The following is an 18,331-nucleotide window of genomic DNA, read 5'->3' as shown; positions in this document are numbered from 1 at the left end:
CTGCTGGGATCTGGGGGCACTCTGGGTGGTGTCTCCATTTCTGAGGCTCCTGGGGTGTCTCTGTGCCCAGCTTTGCTGGGATGAGGGGGCACTTTTGGATGGTTTCTCCCTGTTTCCCCCTGTTTGTGGCTCCTGGGGGTGTCTCTGGAATGTGGGGACACTTTGGGGTGGTTTCTCCCTTTGGCTGTGGCTCCCGGGGCTGTCTCTGGGATGTGGGGACACTTTGGGGTGTTTCCCCCCTGTTTCTGAAGCTCCTGGGGTGTGAGTGTCTCTGTGCCCAGTGCTGCTGGGATGTGAGGGCACTTTGGGTGGTGTCTCTGTTTCTGAGGCTCCTGGGCTTTTAGCTCCTGGGGTGTGAGTGTCTCTGTGCCCAGTGCTGCTGGGATGTGAGGGCACTTTGGGGTGGTTTCTCCCTGTTTCTGGGGCTCCTGGGGGTGTCTCTGGGATGTGGGGACACTTTTGGGTGGTTTCTCTCTGTTTCTGTGGCTCCTGGGGCTCTCTCTGGGATGTGGGGACACTTTTGGGTGGTTTCTCCCTGTGTCTGAGGCTCCTGGGGTGTCTCTGTGCCCAGGCTCTCCCTCACTGCTGCCACCCTCCACCCTTTGGGGCTGCGCAGCCCTGTCAGTGCCACCCCTGTGCCAGGCGCCCCCAAATAACCAGGTCACCACTCTGTGCCATCTGTTCCTTGGTTTTAATACCCACAGAAGCACAGAGAGGGGGTTTGGGCAGCTCGTACCCACTCCAAGCCTGCTGCAGCAGCTTCTGCTTCCCAGGGAAGTGCAGAATCCCCCCCACACCCCTGGATGGGTGCTGAGCTGCAGCAGAGCCTGGATGTCCCCATGTCAACCCCCAGCAGGGTGGGAGAAGGTGGCTGGGGGTGATGCTGGCACCTCAGTGCCATCCCCTGCCCGTGGTGTCCCCCTGGATTTCAGCTCTGCTGTGACTCTGGGGACAAAACTCCCGTTGTGCTGCATTTTGGGGCTCCTTTCAAGGGGCTCTTTAATTTTTTAGGATTTCTTTGTACAGATATCAAACACACAAGGGGGCAGACACCCAACAGCGAGGTTTCACTCCGCACACCGAGGTCCCAGTGCCGTCCCCATCCACACCGGCGCGGGGCTTGGGGTGGTGCTGCCTGCCAGCCCAGGCACCCCCTCACTCCTCGGGGGGCTGAGCCAGACCTGGGGGGACACAAGACGCGCCAGGTGAAGGCAAAGCTCCACGGGGGGGTCCTGGGGGGGTCGGGGGGAGCCCTCCACTCACCAGGACGGCAGGCCAGCTGGGGTGGCTCCCATGTGCCATCCTCCCGGCAGCGGATGACGGGCGAGCGGCGCGGGGCGAGGCCGGGCCGGCAGCGGTAGCGAGCGGTGGAGCCGATCTCGTAGCGCTGCTTCGCTTTGCCAAAGGCGAGGGCGTTGCTGAGGGCGGGGGGGGGCCCGCACTGCACTGCAGGGGGGGTCGGTACATTGCAGCAAACCCCCCCCCAGCCCCGACAGACTGAGGGTGCCGCGGGCAGGGCTCGTTTCCCCGCCGTGGCGATGCCCCTCTTTGGGGTGGCACAGCTTACCCAGCCCCATCTTGCAGGTGTAGGAGAGGTGGTAGTTGCAGGGCACGTCGCTCCACTGGCCCCCATCGTGCCACACGATGACCACGCAGTTCTCCCCCGAGAGGAAGTAGCTGTCGGGCTGCCCGGGGTGCCAGTTCTCGTAGAGCTGCGGGCACAGGCGGCACGGGGTGCGCGGGGCATCCAGCACACCCCCTGCCTCCCGGCCGTGCCAGCCCCATCAGGGCCACCTCCGTGGCCCTTGGAGGGACCCCAAACCCCGGCTCCGGCTCCCCTGGGGATGCTCAGCCAGGTGAGGCCAGCGGCTGCAGTTTGGGAGCCTCAAAGCCCGGCCCCGGGGCTGAAACCCGAGGATGATGAGGTGCCAGGCGGGCTGGTGCCCCGCTGTGAGGGCACACAGGGGTTGGCACCCCACTTACCAAGGGGCTCCCGTCAGACCACTGGAAATCCCCCTCGATGGTGCGGTCGTTCAGGCCGATCCACTGGTACTCCCTGTACTGGTCTGGGGGACACGGGGTGGGTTGGGGACAGGGACACAGCCAGCTGCCACCTGCCAGGGGGAGCTGAGCTGCTGCTGGAGGCTGAGTTCAGGGAGATTTGGGACCTGGGGGGCAGTGGGAGGTGAGGGTGACCCTCGCCCTGCAGCGGGAAGGTGCTGGGAAGTTTGGGGACACCCGAAAGGGACATCGGGGAACCCCTTCACCCCTCACCCCCGGGGGAGGCGAGACAGGGCCGGCCGGGAGAGGGCGGCAGAGCCTCGGGACCCGCCTGTCCCCTCCTGTCCTCGCCTGTTCCCCTGTCCCTGCAGGTCCCCGCCTGTCCCCACCTTGCCCTGCCAGTTTCTACCTGGCCCCTCTGGTCCCCACCTTGCCCCGCCGGTCCCCATCTGGCTATGCCAGTCCCCGCCTGTCCCTGCAGGTCCCTACCTGACCCTGCCAGTCCTCAACTGGCCCTGCAGGTCCCCACCTGTCCCTACCTATCCCTGCCTGTCCCTGCAGGTCCCCGCCTGTCCCCCCTGGTCCCCACCTGTCCCCGCCTGTCCCTGCCTGGCTATGCCACTCCCCACCTGTCCCTGCAGGTCCCCACCTTGCCCTGCCAGTCCCCACCTGGCTCTACCAGTCCCTTTTCTGGTCCAGCCAGTCCCTGCCTGTCCCTTCGTGTCCCTGCAGCTTCCTGGGAGGTCTCTCCTGCCTCTTCCTCCTCCACCCTCGTGTTCCTTCAGACCTCTTTGCCCTCTGTCCCCTTCCCATGGCATTTGTCCCCTGCTCTGCCTCCATCTGCCTTCCCCCATCCCTCCAAGGCTGATTTCAGGCAGGTTGTGGCTTTGCCTTCAGATTTATGTGCACACACCCACCCCTCTGCTGGTCTGCCCACCCATCACTGGGATTGTTGGAAAGATTTTGTTGGAAAAGACCTGCAAGGTCATCGAGTCCAACCATCCCCCACAGCCAGGGCCATCACTGTCCCCAAGTGCCACATCCACATCTCTGAAATCCCTTCAGCCATGGGGACTCCTCTGGGCAGTCCCTCCTTCCTCTCCATGGAGGAATTTTCCCAATATCCAACCTAACCCTCCCCTGGTGCAGCTTCTTCTGGTCCTGTTCCTTTTTCCCTGGGAGCAGGGCCCAACCCCCAAGTGACTTCACCCTCCTTTTAGGGAGCTGTAAAAAGTGAGAAGGTCCCTCCTGAGCCTCCTTTTTTTTCCAGGCTGAGCCCCCCGCGCTCCCTCAGGTGCTTCAGAGCCCCTTCCCCACTCTGTTCCCTTCTCTGGACACATTTCAAGGGCTGAGCCTCTCTGTTCCCATGGCTCTGCATGTTCAATCCATGTTCTCACCTGTCTGTCCGTGTGTCCATTCAGCCCTGCAGGGCTGAGCTCTGCTTTGTTTCAAACCCACAGCCCAGCACCGCAGGTCCCTGAAGGGCAACAGAGATCATTTCTCCCAGGCTGAGCCCGGGAATCTTAGAGGAAAGAACTCAAGCAATTATTATCTCTCTTTCTGTAAGCATTGTTTATAGTTATGGTTCTCCACAGTGTGCTATTCATAGTCACCAACAGCGTGAGATGTTTCTGGTTTGAGACCAGTTAGGTGTTTCTAAATTTGAGCTCACCAATAATGTGAGATGTTTCTAATTTGAGACCAATCACCTTAGCGAGTCACATTATAAAAGACCCTCTACTTTCATCAAACACAGCCTTCTGATCCACCTGAAGACTGGAGTCTTTCCTTCCATCCCTGACTCAACAGCTCAACAGCCTCATCTCTGCTGTGTCCCACAGCAAGCAGCCTCCTGGGGCCACCAGCTCTGGGGCAGGGGAAGGTCTCAGGTGCAGCAGGACGTGCCTGGAGCAATCCCACACCGCCCTTCCACCCCTGGGTGTGACCAGCTCAGCAGCCCTGGCCCAGAGCTGGCCAGACCTGGGTTTTGGCTTTCCCTGGAACACAGAGATGAGAGCTGGATGCTCTTATCTCCCCTTCACTGGGCTCATTGCCACACCAGCCCCTGGCCCGCTCCCTCTGCCCAGGCCAGCTCCTGCTTTTCCCTGCAGTGTTTTGGGAGGGAAGCACGCAGACCATAAAGCTGTTGGCACATCCCAGCCACGTGTCCTTGGCCTGGCAGCAAGGTGACTGCAGGCCTGTCCCTCTGGTGTCACCTCCAGCCTGGCCAAGGCTGATAACTCAGCCAGCACTTGCCCACGAGCCCGTTACGGTCATTAATGCACCCGGAGCACAGCGTGTGCTCCCAGCCCAGCTCAGAGCGTGATGAAGAGCTGCTGCCAGCAGACTCGAAGTCCTTGACCCACTCCAGCTTAATCATGCCCCATTTTATGGTGCTCAGCTCGTGGAGATGTGACAAGAGTGATGCTGCCACCCTCGCCCCTCTCCAGGCAGTGTCACCTCCCCACGAGGTGCTGGTGGCTCCCTCGGGCTGTGCAGCTCATGCCCGGCAGAGCGAGGCAGGGAACAGGATGAGTGATCCAGGGCCCTAATGTCACATGGCTGGCTCTTCCTGGGCACCTCTCCTTGCCAAGGCAGAGGCAGCCACCCCACGGGGTCTGGCCACCCTCCACAGAGCCTCCTTCGTGCCATGGGGCTGGGCACTGCCAGGCTGGGGGGCAGGGACCCCAAACGGTGCCCTCTGATGCAGATTCCCTTGCAGGGAGCGGGATGGGGCAGAGGTGGCAGGGGATTGGCAGCAGGACGGGCACCAGAGCTGGGATCACCCCGGGGGGGCAGAGTGGGGCTGGGGGGTGACACCCACCCACAGCAGCTCGTGTTCCCTCTGCTCACCCCTCTCAGCCCCCGTGGTGGGGGGCTGGGGGATGTGGTCCAGGGGTTCTGCAGTGATTTTAGGGTGCCTGGCCACTGAGAGCTGCACAGGGCAGGGTGGCCTTGGGGGGGTTCTGCACTCTGTGACCCATCAGTGTCCCCCACGTGTCCCCCTGCTCGTGCCATGCAGCGTCCAGCCCTCTCCCCTCCTCCCAGGGCAGTGCAGGGCCAGTCCTGGGGGGCCACATGGAGGGTGCAAAGCAGCTCCAGCCCTCGCAGACCCCCCAGGGGTCCCTTCCACCCCGTTCCCGGGGGCTGGCAGGGCCGGGGGCGGGGATTAGTTCGTCAGTGGGAGAGGCGCAGGGGAGCAGGCGCAAGGACGAAGGGAAGAGCTCGCCGAGATGCTTGTTCTACAAAGCTTTTAATTCCCTTTATTAGTACCACGGTTAGTCAGAGCAGGGACTGGGGCCGCCTCTTGCTTATCGGGCTTTTTCATGGAAACAGTCATTAAAACACTTCACAGAAGTAGAAGAGATTTAAGTGCATGCAGAGATCAGACCAATTTGTTTGACAAATATGTGCTTCTCCAGACCTGTAACCTTCCCTTACCCAGCTGAGGAGGAGAGAGAGAGAGAGAGAGGAGACACGGACAGAGAGACAGACAGAGGGAAGCACAGCGTGAAGGAAAGGTGTTGGCTATCTCTAGTGCCACAGAGCAGCCAGGACGGCTGCCCCGAGGGCAAGGGTGGCACGGCAGGGACCCCGGGCCGAGCAGGCGCCCGCCCCGACGCTGGCCCGCTCGGTGGGCAGGGCGGGCAGGGGCACGGCCGTGCTGGGGGCTGGCTCCCCCAGCGGGGTCCCCGGCAGCACCACCCCAGAGGTGTCAGGACGGGGAGAGCTGAGGCCATCCCTGCGGGTCCCACCTGCTTCTCCCGGAACGGCTGCAAGGAAACCCTCCACGGTGGCAACCGAGGGAGCGCGTCGCTCTTCCTCCTCCTCCTCCTCTTCCTCGGAAGCCGCAGCAGGCATCCCTCGGTCTGTGCCCGGCGGTGGCGGTGCAGCCTCCTCTCCTGCCGGGGCCGGTGCGCTGCTGCTGCCGGGCAGCTCTGCGTGCCACGGTGTCACTGCGGGGACAGTGCTCCGCTCCCCCGGGGCCGCGGGCGAGGGGATCCACACGGCTCCCGACTGCTCCTCTCCCTCCTCCTGCGGCTGCGAGGGCGCGGCAGGCAGCGGGGATGCCCCAGGGCTTTCCACCACGTCTCCGGAGAGCTCGGCGTCCTCCGCGGCAGAAAAGGGGGTGCTCGCCCCGCCGGACTTGTGCCCGCGGCGGGGGCTTCCAGCGGCTTCTCGGCTCTCTGTCGAGGTGGCAGAAGCGGCACCGGTTGGCGATGTCATTCGGTGCCCGGGTGGCCCAGGGCTGGCAGGGTGGGCCGGCCGCCCCAAGGAGTCCCGCGGACGGTCCGGGCGCTCTGAGGGGGCGGCGGGGCTGGGCGGACGAGGAAAGCCCTCGGGAGGCTCCGTGTCACCTGCTGGGGCACCGGTGGGTCCCTCTGGCTCCGTGGGCTGGCCGGGGTGTCGCCCTCCGCCCGGGCTCTCCTCCGATGCGCTGCCAGGGCCCCCGCCCGGCGCTGCTCCCTGCTCCTCCTCTGCAAAGGGCAAGCAGAAAGGCAGTGAGCGGCCGGCGCGGGGAGCCAGCCCGACCGCAGGGCACCTGCCAGCAGTGCCCATCCTGCTCGCACCGAGGCGTGCGGGGAGATGGGAGCGGCCCCGAGCCCGTGTGCCACTGTCCCGAGCCCGTGTGCCGCTGTCCCCTCCGCACCGGCGCGGCTGACTGAGCTCTGGCCCGAGGGCTGAGAGCCACGCTCAGCCCCTCGCCACTGCACCTCGTGTCCCTGCAGCTGCCAGCTCCCTTCTCCAGCTCCTGGTGCTGCTGAAGCCTGCTCCAGCACAAGCCCTGCATGCTGGGACACGCAGATGTCCCTTTGGCCCTGCACAGCCCTACGCCAAGACACGGTGCCCCATCCATACGGGAAGGACGGGGACAGCTGGGGTGACCCTGGCACCCTCAGGTGCCTCTGCCCTCTCCTCGTGCCTCCCTTCTGTGGCTGCTCTCTGTGCCCCAGCCCTGGCACCAGCACAGCAGCTGCTGGACCTTCCAATGAGGGACAGTCCCCCACTGTCCCCCATCCTCCTCCGCAGGGGATGGGCTCCCCGGCTCCAATGGGACACCTGCCTCGGGGCTGGCCAGGGCTGTGGGGGAAGGGGAGGCAGGGGTGGGGTGACCTGAGGACACGGAGGTAGCTAGGGGGGGGTGCCGGGCCCCTGGCCCCAGGGTGTCTTCAGGGGACTGGCTCGGCTTGCCCAGGTCAGGGTCCTCAAAGAAAGGGACGGCGTAAATCGCCCCTCGCGACTCGAGCTCCACGTGCGCTCGGGGCAGCTGCAGCTCCTCCAGCTTTTCTGCCACTGTGACAATCTCCTGGAGGAGATTCTCCTCGGGCTCTTGGCCTTGGTATTTTCCTGCAGCCTCAGGGAAAGAGTTTGTCACTTCTGTGGGCAGAAAGAAAGTGGGATATTACTGCCCTGTCCTGGCTCCGCAGCACTCAGAGATGAGCTCACCCCACAGCAGGCCTGGAGCCTTGGCACCCCGGTAGGGACCCAGCTTTCCTCAGCCTCCCCTTCCCCTTCTAGGTGGGGTCAGCATGGGGAGGATCGGGCCCTGCCAGGCAGAGCCAACAGCCTCAGCAGGAGCTGTGGGGCTCAGCAGCACGTGGTGGGGCCAGATCCTAAACCCTGCATTCCCTCCCTGTGGGGATCCTCCTCTACACCCCATCCCCACCCCGGGGAGGGCAGGCATGCATGGGGGGTTAGTGGGTTACAGGGGTTGTGGAATCACGGCACGGGTCCATCCTGCCTAACCCAGGCTTTCCCTGCTGAGAGATGGGGAAACTGAGGCCCAGAGATGCTCAGCATCCCCATGCTGTGAGCCCCCATGGCCCTGAGCAGACACACAGAGATGTGGGGTCAGGCAGGAGTGGTGGAGGACAGCTCTGCTTCCTTCTGTGCCTGCTATCCCTGCCAGCCTCTGTCCTGCCTCACCGCTCACAGGCAGCACCTTGCTGCTCCCCACAGGTCTCCTTCCTGCCCACCACCGCCCCAAACCAGCCTGGCAGGCTGTGCCCCACGGCCCCAGGGACCCAGGAGTGTCCCCAGGCCTGCAGCTCAGGGGGATGAGCCCTCCTGGAGCTGTGCCCACGGAGCCCATGCAGAGCGACGGTGCCACGCAGGACAGCCCTGTTCTGTCACAGTAAACTGGCACCGGGGACTGAGGACATGCAGGGCCACCCTGCTCTGCCACAGTGTGTCAGCATGCACTGCTGGAGCCATGCAGAGCATCCCTGCAGTATTGAGAGCTGTCAGAAAGCACTGCTGGGACCCTTAGAGCATCCCTGCAGTACCAAGAGGTGTCAACATGCACTGCTGGAGCCATGCAGAGCATCCCTGCAGTATTGAGAGCTGCCAGCATGCACTGCTGGGACCCTGCAGAGCATCCCTGCAGTATCGAGAACATGCAGAGCTGGGAGTGTTGAGTCAGCATGCACTGCTGGGACCCTGCAGAGCATCCCTGCAGTATTGAGAGCATGCACAGCTGGGAGTGTTGAGTCAGCATGCACTGCTGGGACCCTCAGAGTCTCCCTGCTGTACTGAGAGGTGTCAGCATGCGGTGTCAGGATCATGCAGAGCATCGAGGTGTCAGCACGCAGCGTCAGCACCATGCAGGTTATGCCTCCCCTCTCAGGTCTATCGGCATGCAAGGCACCCCTGTCCTAGCCCAGCAGGTTGTATCAAACACCCCTGCCCTGCCCCGACAGCGCAGCACCGGCACCGAGAGCACCCAGGGATCCCAGCGCACCCCCGGCCCTGCAGCACCCCCGGGGACACGCACCCCCCCGGGGGCTTCCCGAGGCCTCCCACCCGTCCCTGCTTGGCAGCATCGGCGGCCCGGGGGTGCCCCTCTTTACCTCGGAAGCAGTAGGCATCGTATCTGCTCTGGGCATCGGGAAATCCCGTCTGGTTTCGGAAGAGGAAGATGGTTTTGACGCCGGGCAGAGCCCCGCCGCAGCGCTCCCGGGGCGTGACGATGGGGTAGCGGACGCTGCCGTCGGCCAGCCAGCCGGGGCTGCAGGCGTCCAGCCCCGCGTTCCAGGCGGCGTACAGCTGCCCCGGGCTCGCCAGCTCCGCGCCCAGCGCCCGGCAGCGCTGCGCCGCCTCCTCCAGCGTGAACCTGTCCGGGGCCGTCTCCAGAAAGATCTCCCCTGAGAGGAAGGAGACGGGAGTCAGAGATGGGGAGGGGGACAAGGGCGGCGGGAGCCCCCTCACCTCCTCCACTCTCTGCATGAGCCCAGGAGCGGTGTGGGGATGGAGACTGCAGTGTGTGGAGGCACATCGGGGGCTGGAGGGGGGCTGCCTTCCTGACTGCTTCCTGCCTTCCTGAGTGCTTCCCTGCCTGCATTCCTGCATCCCTCTCTGCTTCCCTGTCTGCTTCCTGCCTTCCTAAGTGTTTCCCTGCCTGCATTCCTGCATCCCTGTCTGCTTCCCTGCCTGCATCCCTGCCTTCCTGAGTGCTTCCCTGAGTGCTTCCCTGCCTTCCTGAGTGCTTCCCTGCCTTCTTTCCTGCATCCCTGCCTGCTTCCCTGCCTTCTTTCCTGCATCCCTGCCTTCCTGAGTGCTTCCCTGCTTCCTGAGTGCCTCCCTGCCTGCCTTCTTCCCTGCATCCCTGCCTGCTCCCCTGCCTGCCTCCCTGCCTGTATCCCTGCCTGCTGCTTCCTGGCTTGCCTTCTTCCTTGCTTCCCTGTCTGCATCCCTGCCTCCCTGCCCATGCACAGAAAGCCACAGTGCAGGCACGGCTGGAGCTCTCACGCCACATGGGAATGATTCCTGCCCTTGCAAACAGAGCTGAGACTTTGAAGCGCCCCTGGACGGGACTGCAGAGGAGGAGGTCCATGCCCTGCACTGAGCAATCCACGTGTGGGACATTTCTGAGGAGACCTGCAAGCCCAGCGAGGGGTGGGTGAGGCTTCACGCTCAGGAGGGCTGGAGACCACTGCCCTAGGGCACAGCACGTGCCAACCCCCCCAGCTGCACCTGCCTCCCTGTCCCTCACCCCTGCCACCGGCCTGGCACCACCAACTGACCCCACAGCAGCAGCCACCACCAGTGGGGAGCCCCAAAGGAGGGACCAGCCACCCCCAGGTACACACAGCCAGGCAGGATCTGCAGCCCTGCATCTCATGCAAAGCATGGCACATGCACAACCAAACCCCAAAGCACCCAACACTGCGTGCTGCTGGTCTGGGGCAGATCACTGTGGGCACAGCCCAGCCTGGGCACTGCCTGCTGCCAGGGACTGAGCCCCACACCCCACCAAAGGGAACCAGGAATGCTTTAGGAAGCGGCACAGCAGGTCCCCACACCCGAGAGACAGCGCCTGCAGCTTTTTCACTTGGGTTCACAAGGGGTTACGGGGCAAGTTAGTGTGGGAGCAAAAGCAGAGGAGGGCAAGAGGTGGCACCACGGGCACCTGGGAGGTCCTCAGCGTAGCAGTACACATCATACATGTCCTCCGGGTCCACCACTCCATAGTTCCTCACCCCGGGGAAGCCGTTCATGTCTCCGTAACAGGCCTCACGGGGGGTCTGGATGGGGTACCTGGGGCAGGAAAGCACAGGGGAGCTGGTGACTCGCTGGGGAAGGAGCGGGCGAGGCCCCGGGCACAACACCTGGGCAGCTGCGGTGCCCACCTGACGGTCTGGTCGGCGATCCAGCCGGCGTCGCACTGCTCGTAGCCCCCCAGGTAGGCGGCGTAGAGCTGCTCGGGGGTGGCGATGCTGGCACCGATCCTGGCACAGGCTTCCTGCGCCTCGGCAAAGGTGTAGGCGTAGCGCATGGAGCCCTCCCGGTAGTGGAACACCACCCCTGCGGGCAGACACGGCCGTGGGCAAGGGGCTTCGCAGCAGCCCCCCCAAATGCAGCCAGGGTGCGGCTGCAGCTCTCTGCACGGAGAGCAGCAGGCACAACATGCCCGGGATTTCTCAGAGAAAGCTCAGAGAAGGGAATGAAAACAATTCTTATCTCTATTTGCTGCTCCCGTTGTTTGGCACACGCGGAATGTGTTATGGGGATTGTCTACCAGAAGGGAATTGTTAATTGGACTCTGGTGATGGTTGTTTTGATTGATTGACCAGTTAAGGCAAAGATGTGTCGTGACTGTCAGAAAAGCGTCATGGGTTTTTCTTTAGTATTAGTATAGTACAGTACAATGTAGTTATAATAGCTTATAAAGCAATTATTTAATAACCTAATTGCTTAATAAAGCAATTATTTAATAAACTAATAAACAAATTGCTTATAAAGCAATTAGTTAATAACCTAATTGCTTATAAAGCAATTAGTTAATAAACAATTGCTTAATAAAAAAATTGTTCAGCCTCCTGAAATCACTCGAGTCATCCCACGTTACTCCCCTGCTGGGGTTCGTCCTGCTACAATACCCAGGGGAGCGTTTGCTGAGCCAGGAGAGGGCCCCAAGCTGCCCCAAATCCCACCTCTCCCCACCCTGAAGCACCTTTGACTTTGACGTGGAGGATGTCGTGGCCGTCCTCAATGCCGTGCTGCACGTCGCAGCGGTAGATGCCCGAGTCGTTGGGGCGCAGCTCGGTGAGCAGCAGGGAGGCGTTGGTGTAGCGCTGGTGGAAGATGGGCAGGGAGGCGCGCAGCCGATAGTCCTCGCTCACCTTCACCCTGTCCCCCCGAGCTACCAGGATCTCCACCTCCCTGCCCTCAGAGATGAAGGTCCACTTGACCCGGGGTGTCCCCAGGACGGCGCGGCGGCCGCCCGTGCCAGCGGTGGGCTGGGGGCCAAGGTAGGTGATGAGGCAGGGGATGGTGATGTCGCCTGCCAGCACGGCCTCGAGGGCTGGGTGCCGCGGGATGGACACCTGCAGAGCCTTGGGGTCCTCTGGGTGGGAGAAGAGAGGAGCTGTGAGCGGGGTTGGTGTGAGGGGCCCCCCCAGACCCCTGCTGCAGGGCACCGATGGGGCACACATGGTGCCGAGTTACCTGTGCCATCTCCAGGGCCAAACACTTCTGGGAGCACCGTGGGGACAAACAGCCAGAGCAGCAGCAGCAGCGGGAGGGCTGGGGCCATGCTCTGCCCTGCAAGGGGGAAGCAAAAACCACCAGCTGTGTCCAGAATCCATAAAAACACCAAAAATCTCCCATCCCTGCAGGAGGGGAAGTGGCTGGGGAGATCCCCCAGGCCCGTGGGGTGATGGATGTGGTGGGAAGGGAAGGGAAGGGAAGGGAAGGGAAGGGAAGGGAAGGTGCCATGGCTCACAAGAGGAAAAAGACAACATGAGCAACCAGGAGCATTGGCTGGGAGCCACTGGGTGCCATCCAGCCCCTCTGACCTTCCCCAGGAGCTGGGTCCCCTGGGGACAGCAGAGTCCAGCCTGGCCTGGACAGCACAGATGGTCCCAGCCCAAGCGCTGGCTGCAGCGGGCAGGGAGGCGATGCCAGCGCCAGGGCTGTGTGCCCGTGGTGCCACCGTGAGAAACCTCAGCGGGTGTTTGGTCAGGAAGGAGGTGCTGAGGGAGGTCAGGGAGCAGGTGTGCACACGGGTGTGCTCGTGCTGCTGCACGCTGCAGGTGTGCACACGCGTGTGCGTGCGCTCGTGCACGTGTGCCCGGCCAGGGGTGGCTCGTGGAGGGAGCTGAGGTCAGCGAGCAGGGGGGGACAGCCCAGAGCACACAAAGCCCGGGGCAGAGGGGGAGGGAAGGAGCAGGACGGCTTCTTTGCCATTCAGCTCACGCCGGAGGCTCCCCGTGCGCGGGCTGGGAAAAGCCAGGCTGCCCAAAGCCACCATTATGTCCCATGCCTCTCCCAGGCTGCCTGGCACAAAGGGCTCTCACCGGTGGGCTGGGGACCTGTGCTGAAAGAGAGCCCTGTGGCCAGCACTGCCATCACCCAGCCCTCTCTGGGGAGCAGCACATGGGGTGACAGGCACATCATGGGGGGCTCTGGGTGTCCTTGCTGAAAGGAGAGCCCTGTGGCCAGCACTGCCATCACCCAGCCCTCTCTGGGGAGCAGCACATGGGGTGACAGGCACATCATGGGTGGCTCTGGGTGTCCTTGAAGTCTTGCTGCTTTTGCAGCCATCCAGAGAGGAGGCTGATGCTGGGAGTGTGGGGAAATGTCCCTGCCAGGTGCACTGCTCCATACCCCCTGATCCCTTTGCAGAGGCTCCTTGGGGCTCCTCAGCCTCCCGTGCCAGGGATGCATCGTGCCATTGCCTGGGAACAGAGCAGCTGAGACTCGGAGCAGGTTTGTAATTTATGAGCTCTTTGCGCTGTATTGATTTCAGCAGCCACAGGGGCAGCTTAGGCCATGTCCAGTCGCTGGCTGCAGGCACAGCCTGCCAGGAATCTCAGGGTCTGCTGCCCTGGTCACCTCTGTCTCTCCTCAAGCTGTGTTCCCAGAGTGTGCCCAAGGGACACTGCTCTGGGGAGAGGGTGTGAATCCAGCCCTGGACACCACACACTGTGCATGCACACCCCAGCACCAACTACCATGGATGTGCAGCCCCTGGAGCCATGGTCATACAGCCATGGCACAACACACCATGGATGTGCACCCCCTGAAGCCATGGTCATACAGCCCTGGCACCACACACCATGGATGTACAGCCCCTGGAACCATGGATGTACAGCCCTGGCATTTCACACCAGGGATGTGCAGTCCCTGGAGCCTTGGATGTACATCCCTGGTACCATGTACTTCCCTGGCAGCACACACCATGGATGTACAGCCCCTGGAACCATGGATGTACAGCCCTGGCATTTCACACCAGGGATGTGCAGTCCCTGGAGCCATGGATGTACATCCCTGGCACCATGTACATCCCTGGCAGCACACACCATGGATGCACAGCCTCTGGAACCATGGATGTACATTTCTGACACCACACACCATGGATGTACGGCCCCTGGAGCCATGGATGTACATTCCTGGCAGCACACACCAGGGGTACACAGCCCTTGGAGCCATGGATGTACATCCCTAGCAGCACACACCATGGATTTACAGCCCCTGGAGCCATGGATGTACATCTCCGGCACCATGTATATCCCCAGCAGCACACACCATGGATGTACAGCCCCTGGAGCCTTGGATGTACATCCCTGGAAGAACACACCAGGGGTACACAGTCTCTTCAGCCACGGATGTACATCCCTGGCAGCACACACCGTGGGTACACAGTCTCTTCACAGGCACATCATGGGGGGCTCTGGGTGTCCTTGTTGCTTTTGCAGCCATCCAGAGAGGAGGCTGATGCTGGGAGTGTGGGGAAATGTCCCTGCCAGGTGCACTGCTCCATACCCCCTGATCCCTTTGCAGAGGCTCCTTGGGGCTCCTCAGCCTCCCGTGCCAGGGATGCATCGTGCCATTGCCTGGGAACAGAGCAGCTGAGACTCGGAGCAGGTTTGTAATTTATGAGCTCTTTGCGCTGTATTGATTTCAGCAGCCACAGGGGCAGCTTAGGCCATGTCCAGTCGCTGGCTGCAGGCACAGCCTGCCAGGAATCTCAGGGTCTGCTGCCCTGGTCACCTCTGTCTCTCCTCAAGCTGTGTTCCCAGAGTGTGCCCAAGGGACACTGCTCTGGGGAGAGGGTGTGAATCCAGCCCTGGACACCACACACTGTGCATGCACACCCCAGCACCAACTACCATGGATGTGCAGCCCCTGGAGCCATGGTCATACAGCCATGGCACAACACACCATGGATGTGCACCCCCTGAAGCCATGGTCATACAGCCCTGGCACCACACACCATGGATGTACAGCCCCTGGAACCATGGATGTACAGCCCTGGCATTTCACACCAGGGATGTGCAGTCCCTGGAGCCATGGATGTACATCCCTGGCACCATGTACATCCCTGGCAGCACACACCATGGATGCACAGCCTCTGGAACCATGGATGTACATCCCTGGCAGCACACACCAGGGGTACACAGTCTCTTCAGCCACGGATGTACATCCCTGGCAGCACACACCAGGGGTACACAGTCTCTTCAGCCATGGATGTACTTCCCTGGCAGCACATACCACGGGTACACAGTCTCTTCAGCCATGGATGTACATCCCTGGCAACACACACCAGGGGTACACAGCCCCAGGAACCATGGATGTACATCCCTGGCAGCACACACCGTGGGTACACAGCCCACAGCACAGGGCACTGTGCATGCACAGCTCCTAACACCAAAGAAGCGCCCCTAGCACCACACCCCATGGGCATCGACCATCCAGTGCAGACCACAGACATCCCCTTCCCAGCAGGAGCAGCCAGAGCTGGATTGCCCAGGAGCTGGCCAGTGGTGCCAGGGCCAAGCCAGGAGCTTTCTGTGCTCCAGACAGATATTTTGAATGCAGCCCCATGGTTCTGGAGTGAGGGACAAAACCCTCCTGCGTGGCAGCCGTGGCCAGGCTCCAGCACGGGGGCTGGTGCCACCCCCTGGGCAGCCAAGCGAGGAAGGCTTTTGTCACTGGCACCTTTTCTTCCAGTCCCCAAGGCGCCGTGGTGGCGCGGACAGCAGCCCTGAAGTGCCGGGGAGGAAATCCAAGAGATAAAATTCCACAGGAATTGGGCAAGCTGGAGTGGCTGCTCTCCTCCTGCGCCCATCCCTGACTGTGTGCTGGCACTGGGAATGGGGTGTGGAAAGGGTTAAAGGCAGTTTCACCCTGCCAGTGGGTGATGGCCCCAGCTCCTGGAGTCCCGTGATGACCACAGACTCTCAGACGTCAGGTTTGGGGTTTGGGATTGGATTTTTGCACTGGGTATTTTTCCTGTTTGCCACAAATGGAAAATCTTTCAACCCACAAGTTCTGAGGGAAAAGCTGAGAGCAGGACTAGGGAAGAGAGGCCAAAAAATGTTGAATAATTATAATGGCAGCGGCTCGTGAGGCTCAACTGTCCCAGAGACCTCCGAGCTCAGGGATCAGACAGACATACAGGCACTCACGTGGCAGGGCCAGCTAACCTCCATTTCTGTGGGAAACCAGGTGGAAAATGGAGCTGAAATCTATTTTGGGACAGCACTGCTCTTCCTTTCTCCCCTGAGCTCGGCCCTGCTTTCAGAGCTGGCTCCTTGAACGTGGCACCTGCAGGATCTGGGGCTGCAGCACCTGCTCCAGGGCTCAGCACAGGAGCTGCTGAGAGTGGGTGTCCCTTTTCATCTCCGGAGGGGCTTTTCTTCTGTCCCCTCCACGTGATGGTTGCTCACGCCGCTCCCAAGGTGCCCTGCCAGCCCGCAGCGAGCCGGAGGAGGAGGGAGCGGAGCGGTGGCTTTCCAGGGATGCTCAGCTGCAGAATGAGTCAGCAGCCTCCGGCACAGCCTGGCCTCGCTCCAGCCCCGTCCCCACCAGCAAAGGGCTCCGGACCCGCCGCTGCCGCCCCGGCTGCCGCCCGGGAACGGGAACGGAACCGGGACCGGGACGGACCCGCAGCTCCGGCCGCCGCTCGCTCGTGGCTGCGCCGTGTCCGCCCCCCCGGAGCCACAAAGCAGCGCTGCCTCCAGGATCCGTCCCCACCCCCGCGGCCAGCGGAGGGGTCCCCGGTGGGAGCGGGGCCGTGCCAGGCACATGCCAGCCCCGGGATGCGCGGGGAGCGCCCGGAGGGCTCTTGGCAGCGGAGCTGGCAGAGCTCAAAGGCCGGAAGCAGGTGGGGAGGAGGGGGGTTCCCTGCAGCTGCCAGGACCCCCAGCCCCCCGAACAGGGAGAAAGGGGCTCCTTGTTGCAGGGGGAGAGCGCGGGGAGGGTCCCTGGGGGGATTCAGCCCCGCACGGATGGGCCGGGTGCGAGCAGAGCCCGCAGGAGCAGCCAGGGATGCACCAGCACGTGTAGCCCTGGGTAAGTGTGTCACACGCACACGTGAAAGGTTTGCACACCCACCCCCGCCTTCTCGGGCTCTGGTGGGAAACTGAGGCACGAGGTGGGGGTCCCTGATTTCAGCACTGCAGCTCAGCTGGGAGCCAGCCCCGCTGCCAAACTCGCATCTCCCCCCTCCCAGCACAACCTCACCCCATCTCCCAGTTTCCCCAGTCTAAAGCCATCCCCTGAAAAGCAGCCCTAATATCTCCTGTTCAGCCTCTCCCTGCCATGCCTGAGCCCAGAAGTTACAAAAGGCTCCAGGCTGGGCGCAGGGAGGTTTCTCCCACCCCACGGGTGGCCAAAAGGAAGAGCAACAGGTTGTGGGTTGGGTTGAGAGAGGAGAAGTCGGCGTGACAGGAGCAGAGGTCCCTGGCAGGGATGCTCAAGGGCAGCCCCTTCGTCCTGCGACGAAATGCTCCGGCTGCGGGAGGGGAAAAGTGCTGCAGGAAAATTCCCTCTCCCCGGGACACCCCCGGCGGGTCTGGGGTTCGCAGTGGGGCTGATCGGTTGGAAAAAGCCGTAAAAATCCTGAAACATTTTCTCCCAGCCCCTGCTGCCTCCCCCGCTGGGACACCAGCAGAGAGAGCTGCGGGAGGACAGGGAGAACCATCCCAAATCTTGGGCTCGGCCCCAGCCCCTCCCCGGGACCGCGCAGCTTTGCCCCTGAGCCCAGCCCACCCCCGCGGGGAGCAGCGACACGACCGGGAAGGAGTGGGGGGAGCCGGATCCCTGCCCGACTCCGTGCCTCAGTTTCCCTTCGCACTGCTGCCCTGACTGCAGCCTCCTTGGGACAAGGACCAGAGACTCTGCAGGGCAAACAGAACACACCAGCCTCATCCGGGATCCTGGCCCCTCTCCCAAAATGAGGTTCCTGAGGGAGCAGCTGCTGAAAGTGCCCGGAAAATGCCCTTTCTGCCCAACACCTCCGATCCCCGCTGCTGGAGGGGCCGCGGGCCGGGCTGGGCTCCGGGCTGGGCTCCGGGTTGGGCTCCGGGTTGGGCTCCCGGCTGCAGCAGCCGGGCAGCACCAATGTCCTTTATCCTCCCAACTTCGCAAGAGCCCCCCCAGCCCCCGCTGCGCCTTTAGCAAAGCTCGCAGCGCGGTGCTGCCCTCGGGGGGGTCGGTGACAAGGACAAAGCTCCCCGAGCATCCCCTGCTGCAGGGCAGGACGGTGCCCTGTGCCCCCCGCGGGCAAAAACCCCAGAAAACCTCCGGGCATCGCCGGCTCAGGTCTCGTTTCTCTTTGTGCCCGTGCGGGGGTGAAAGGCGAGACCGGAATGAAAAGCGCAGATCCCGGAGACACCGCAGCGCCCGGGGCACCCCCGGCACCGGGGCACCACCGGCACCGGGACACCGGCGCTCCCGCAGCTCACCTGGCTCCGTGCGTGGCCGCAGCACCGGCGGGGGCTGCCCTGGCCCGGGGCACCGGCGTGGGGCTGGGCTGCGGCTCCTCCGGGGCAGCGCGGGCAGCAGGTTGGCAGCAGGGCTGGGAAGGAGCTGCACCAGGCAT

The 18,331-nt window shown here is 62.8% G+C and overlaps 1 protein-coding gene across 1 annotated transcript; it reads right to left on the bottom strand.

Annotated features, from left to right (window-relative positions):
• Window positions 1–912: 912 nt before the first annotated feature.
• BCAN (brevican) lies at window positions 913–18,331 on the bottom strand. Its single transcript, XM_041397288.1, is given in 16 exon segments — window positions 913–1,181; window positions 1,264–1,446; window positions 1,568–1,712; window positions 1,984–2,066; window positions 5,443–5,446; window positions 5,602–6,188; window positions 6,360–6,479; window positions 7,117–7,380; window positions 8,853–9,146; window positions 10,412–10,539; window positions 10,632–10,806; window positions 11,456–11,848; window positions 11,950–12,045; window positions 12,358–12,601; window positions 18,195–18,280; window positions 18,283–18,331. Coding segments are annotated over 16 exon segments (2,877 nt in total). The 3' UTR covers window positions 913–1,155.

The sequence above is a fragment of the Onychostruthus taczanowskii genome, unplaced genomic scaffold, assembly GCF_017590055.1.
Source record: "Onychostruthus taczanowskii isolate IOZ18803 unplaced genomic scaffold, ASM1759005v1 scaffold138, whole genome shotgun sequence".
Classification (NCBI taxonomy): domain Eukaryota; kingdom Metazoa; phylum Chordata; class Aves; order Passeriformes; family Passeridae; genus Onychostruthus; species Onychostruthus taczanowskii.
This window is presented reverse-complemented; position numbering and strand designations above follow the sequence as displayed.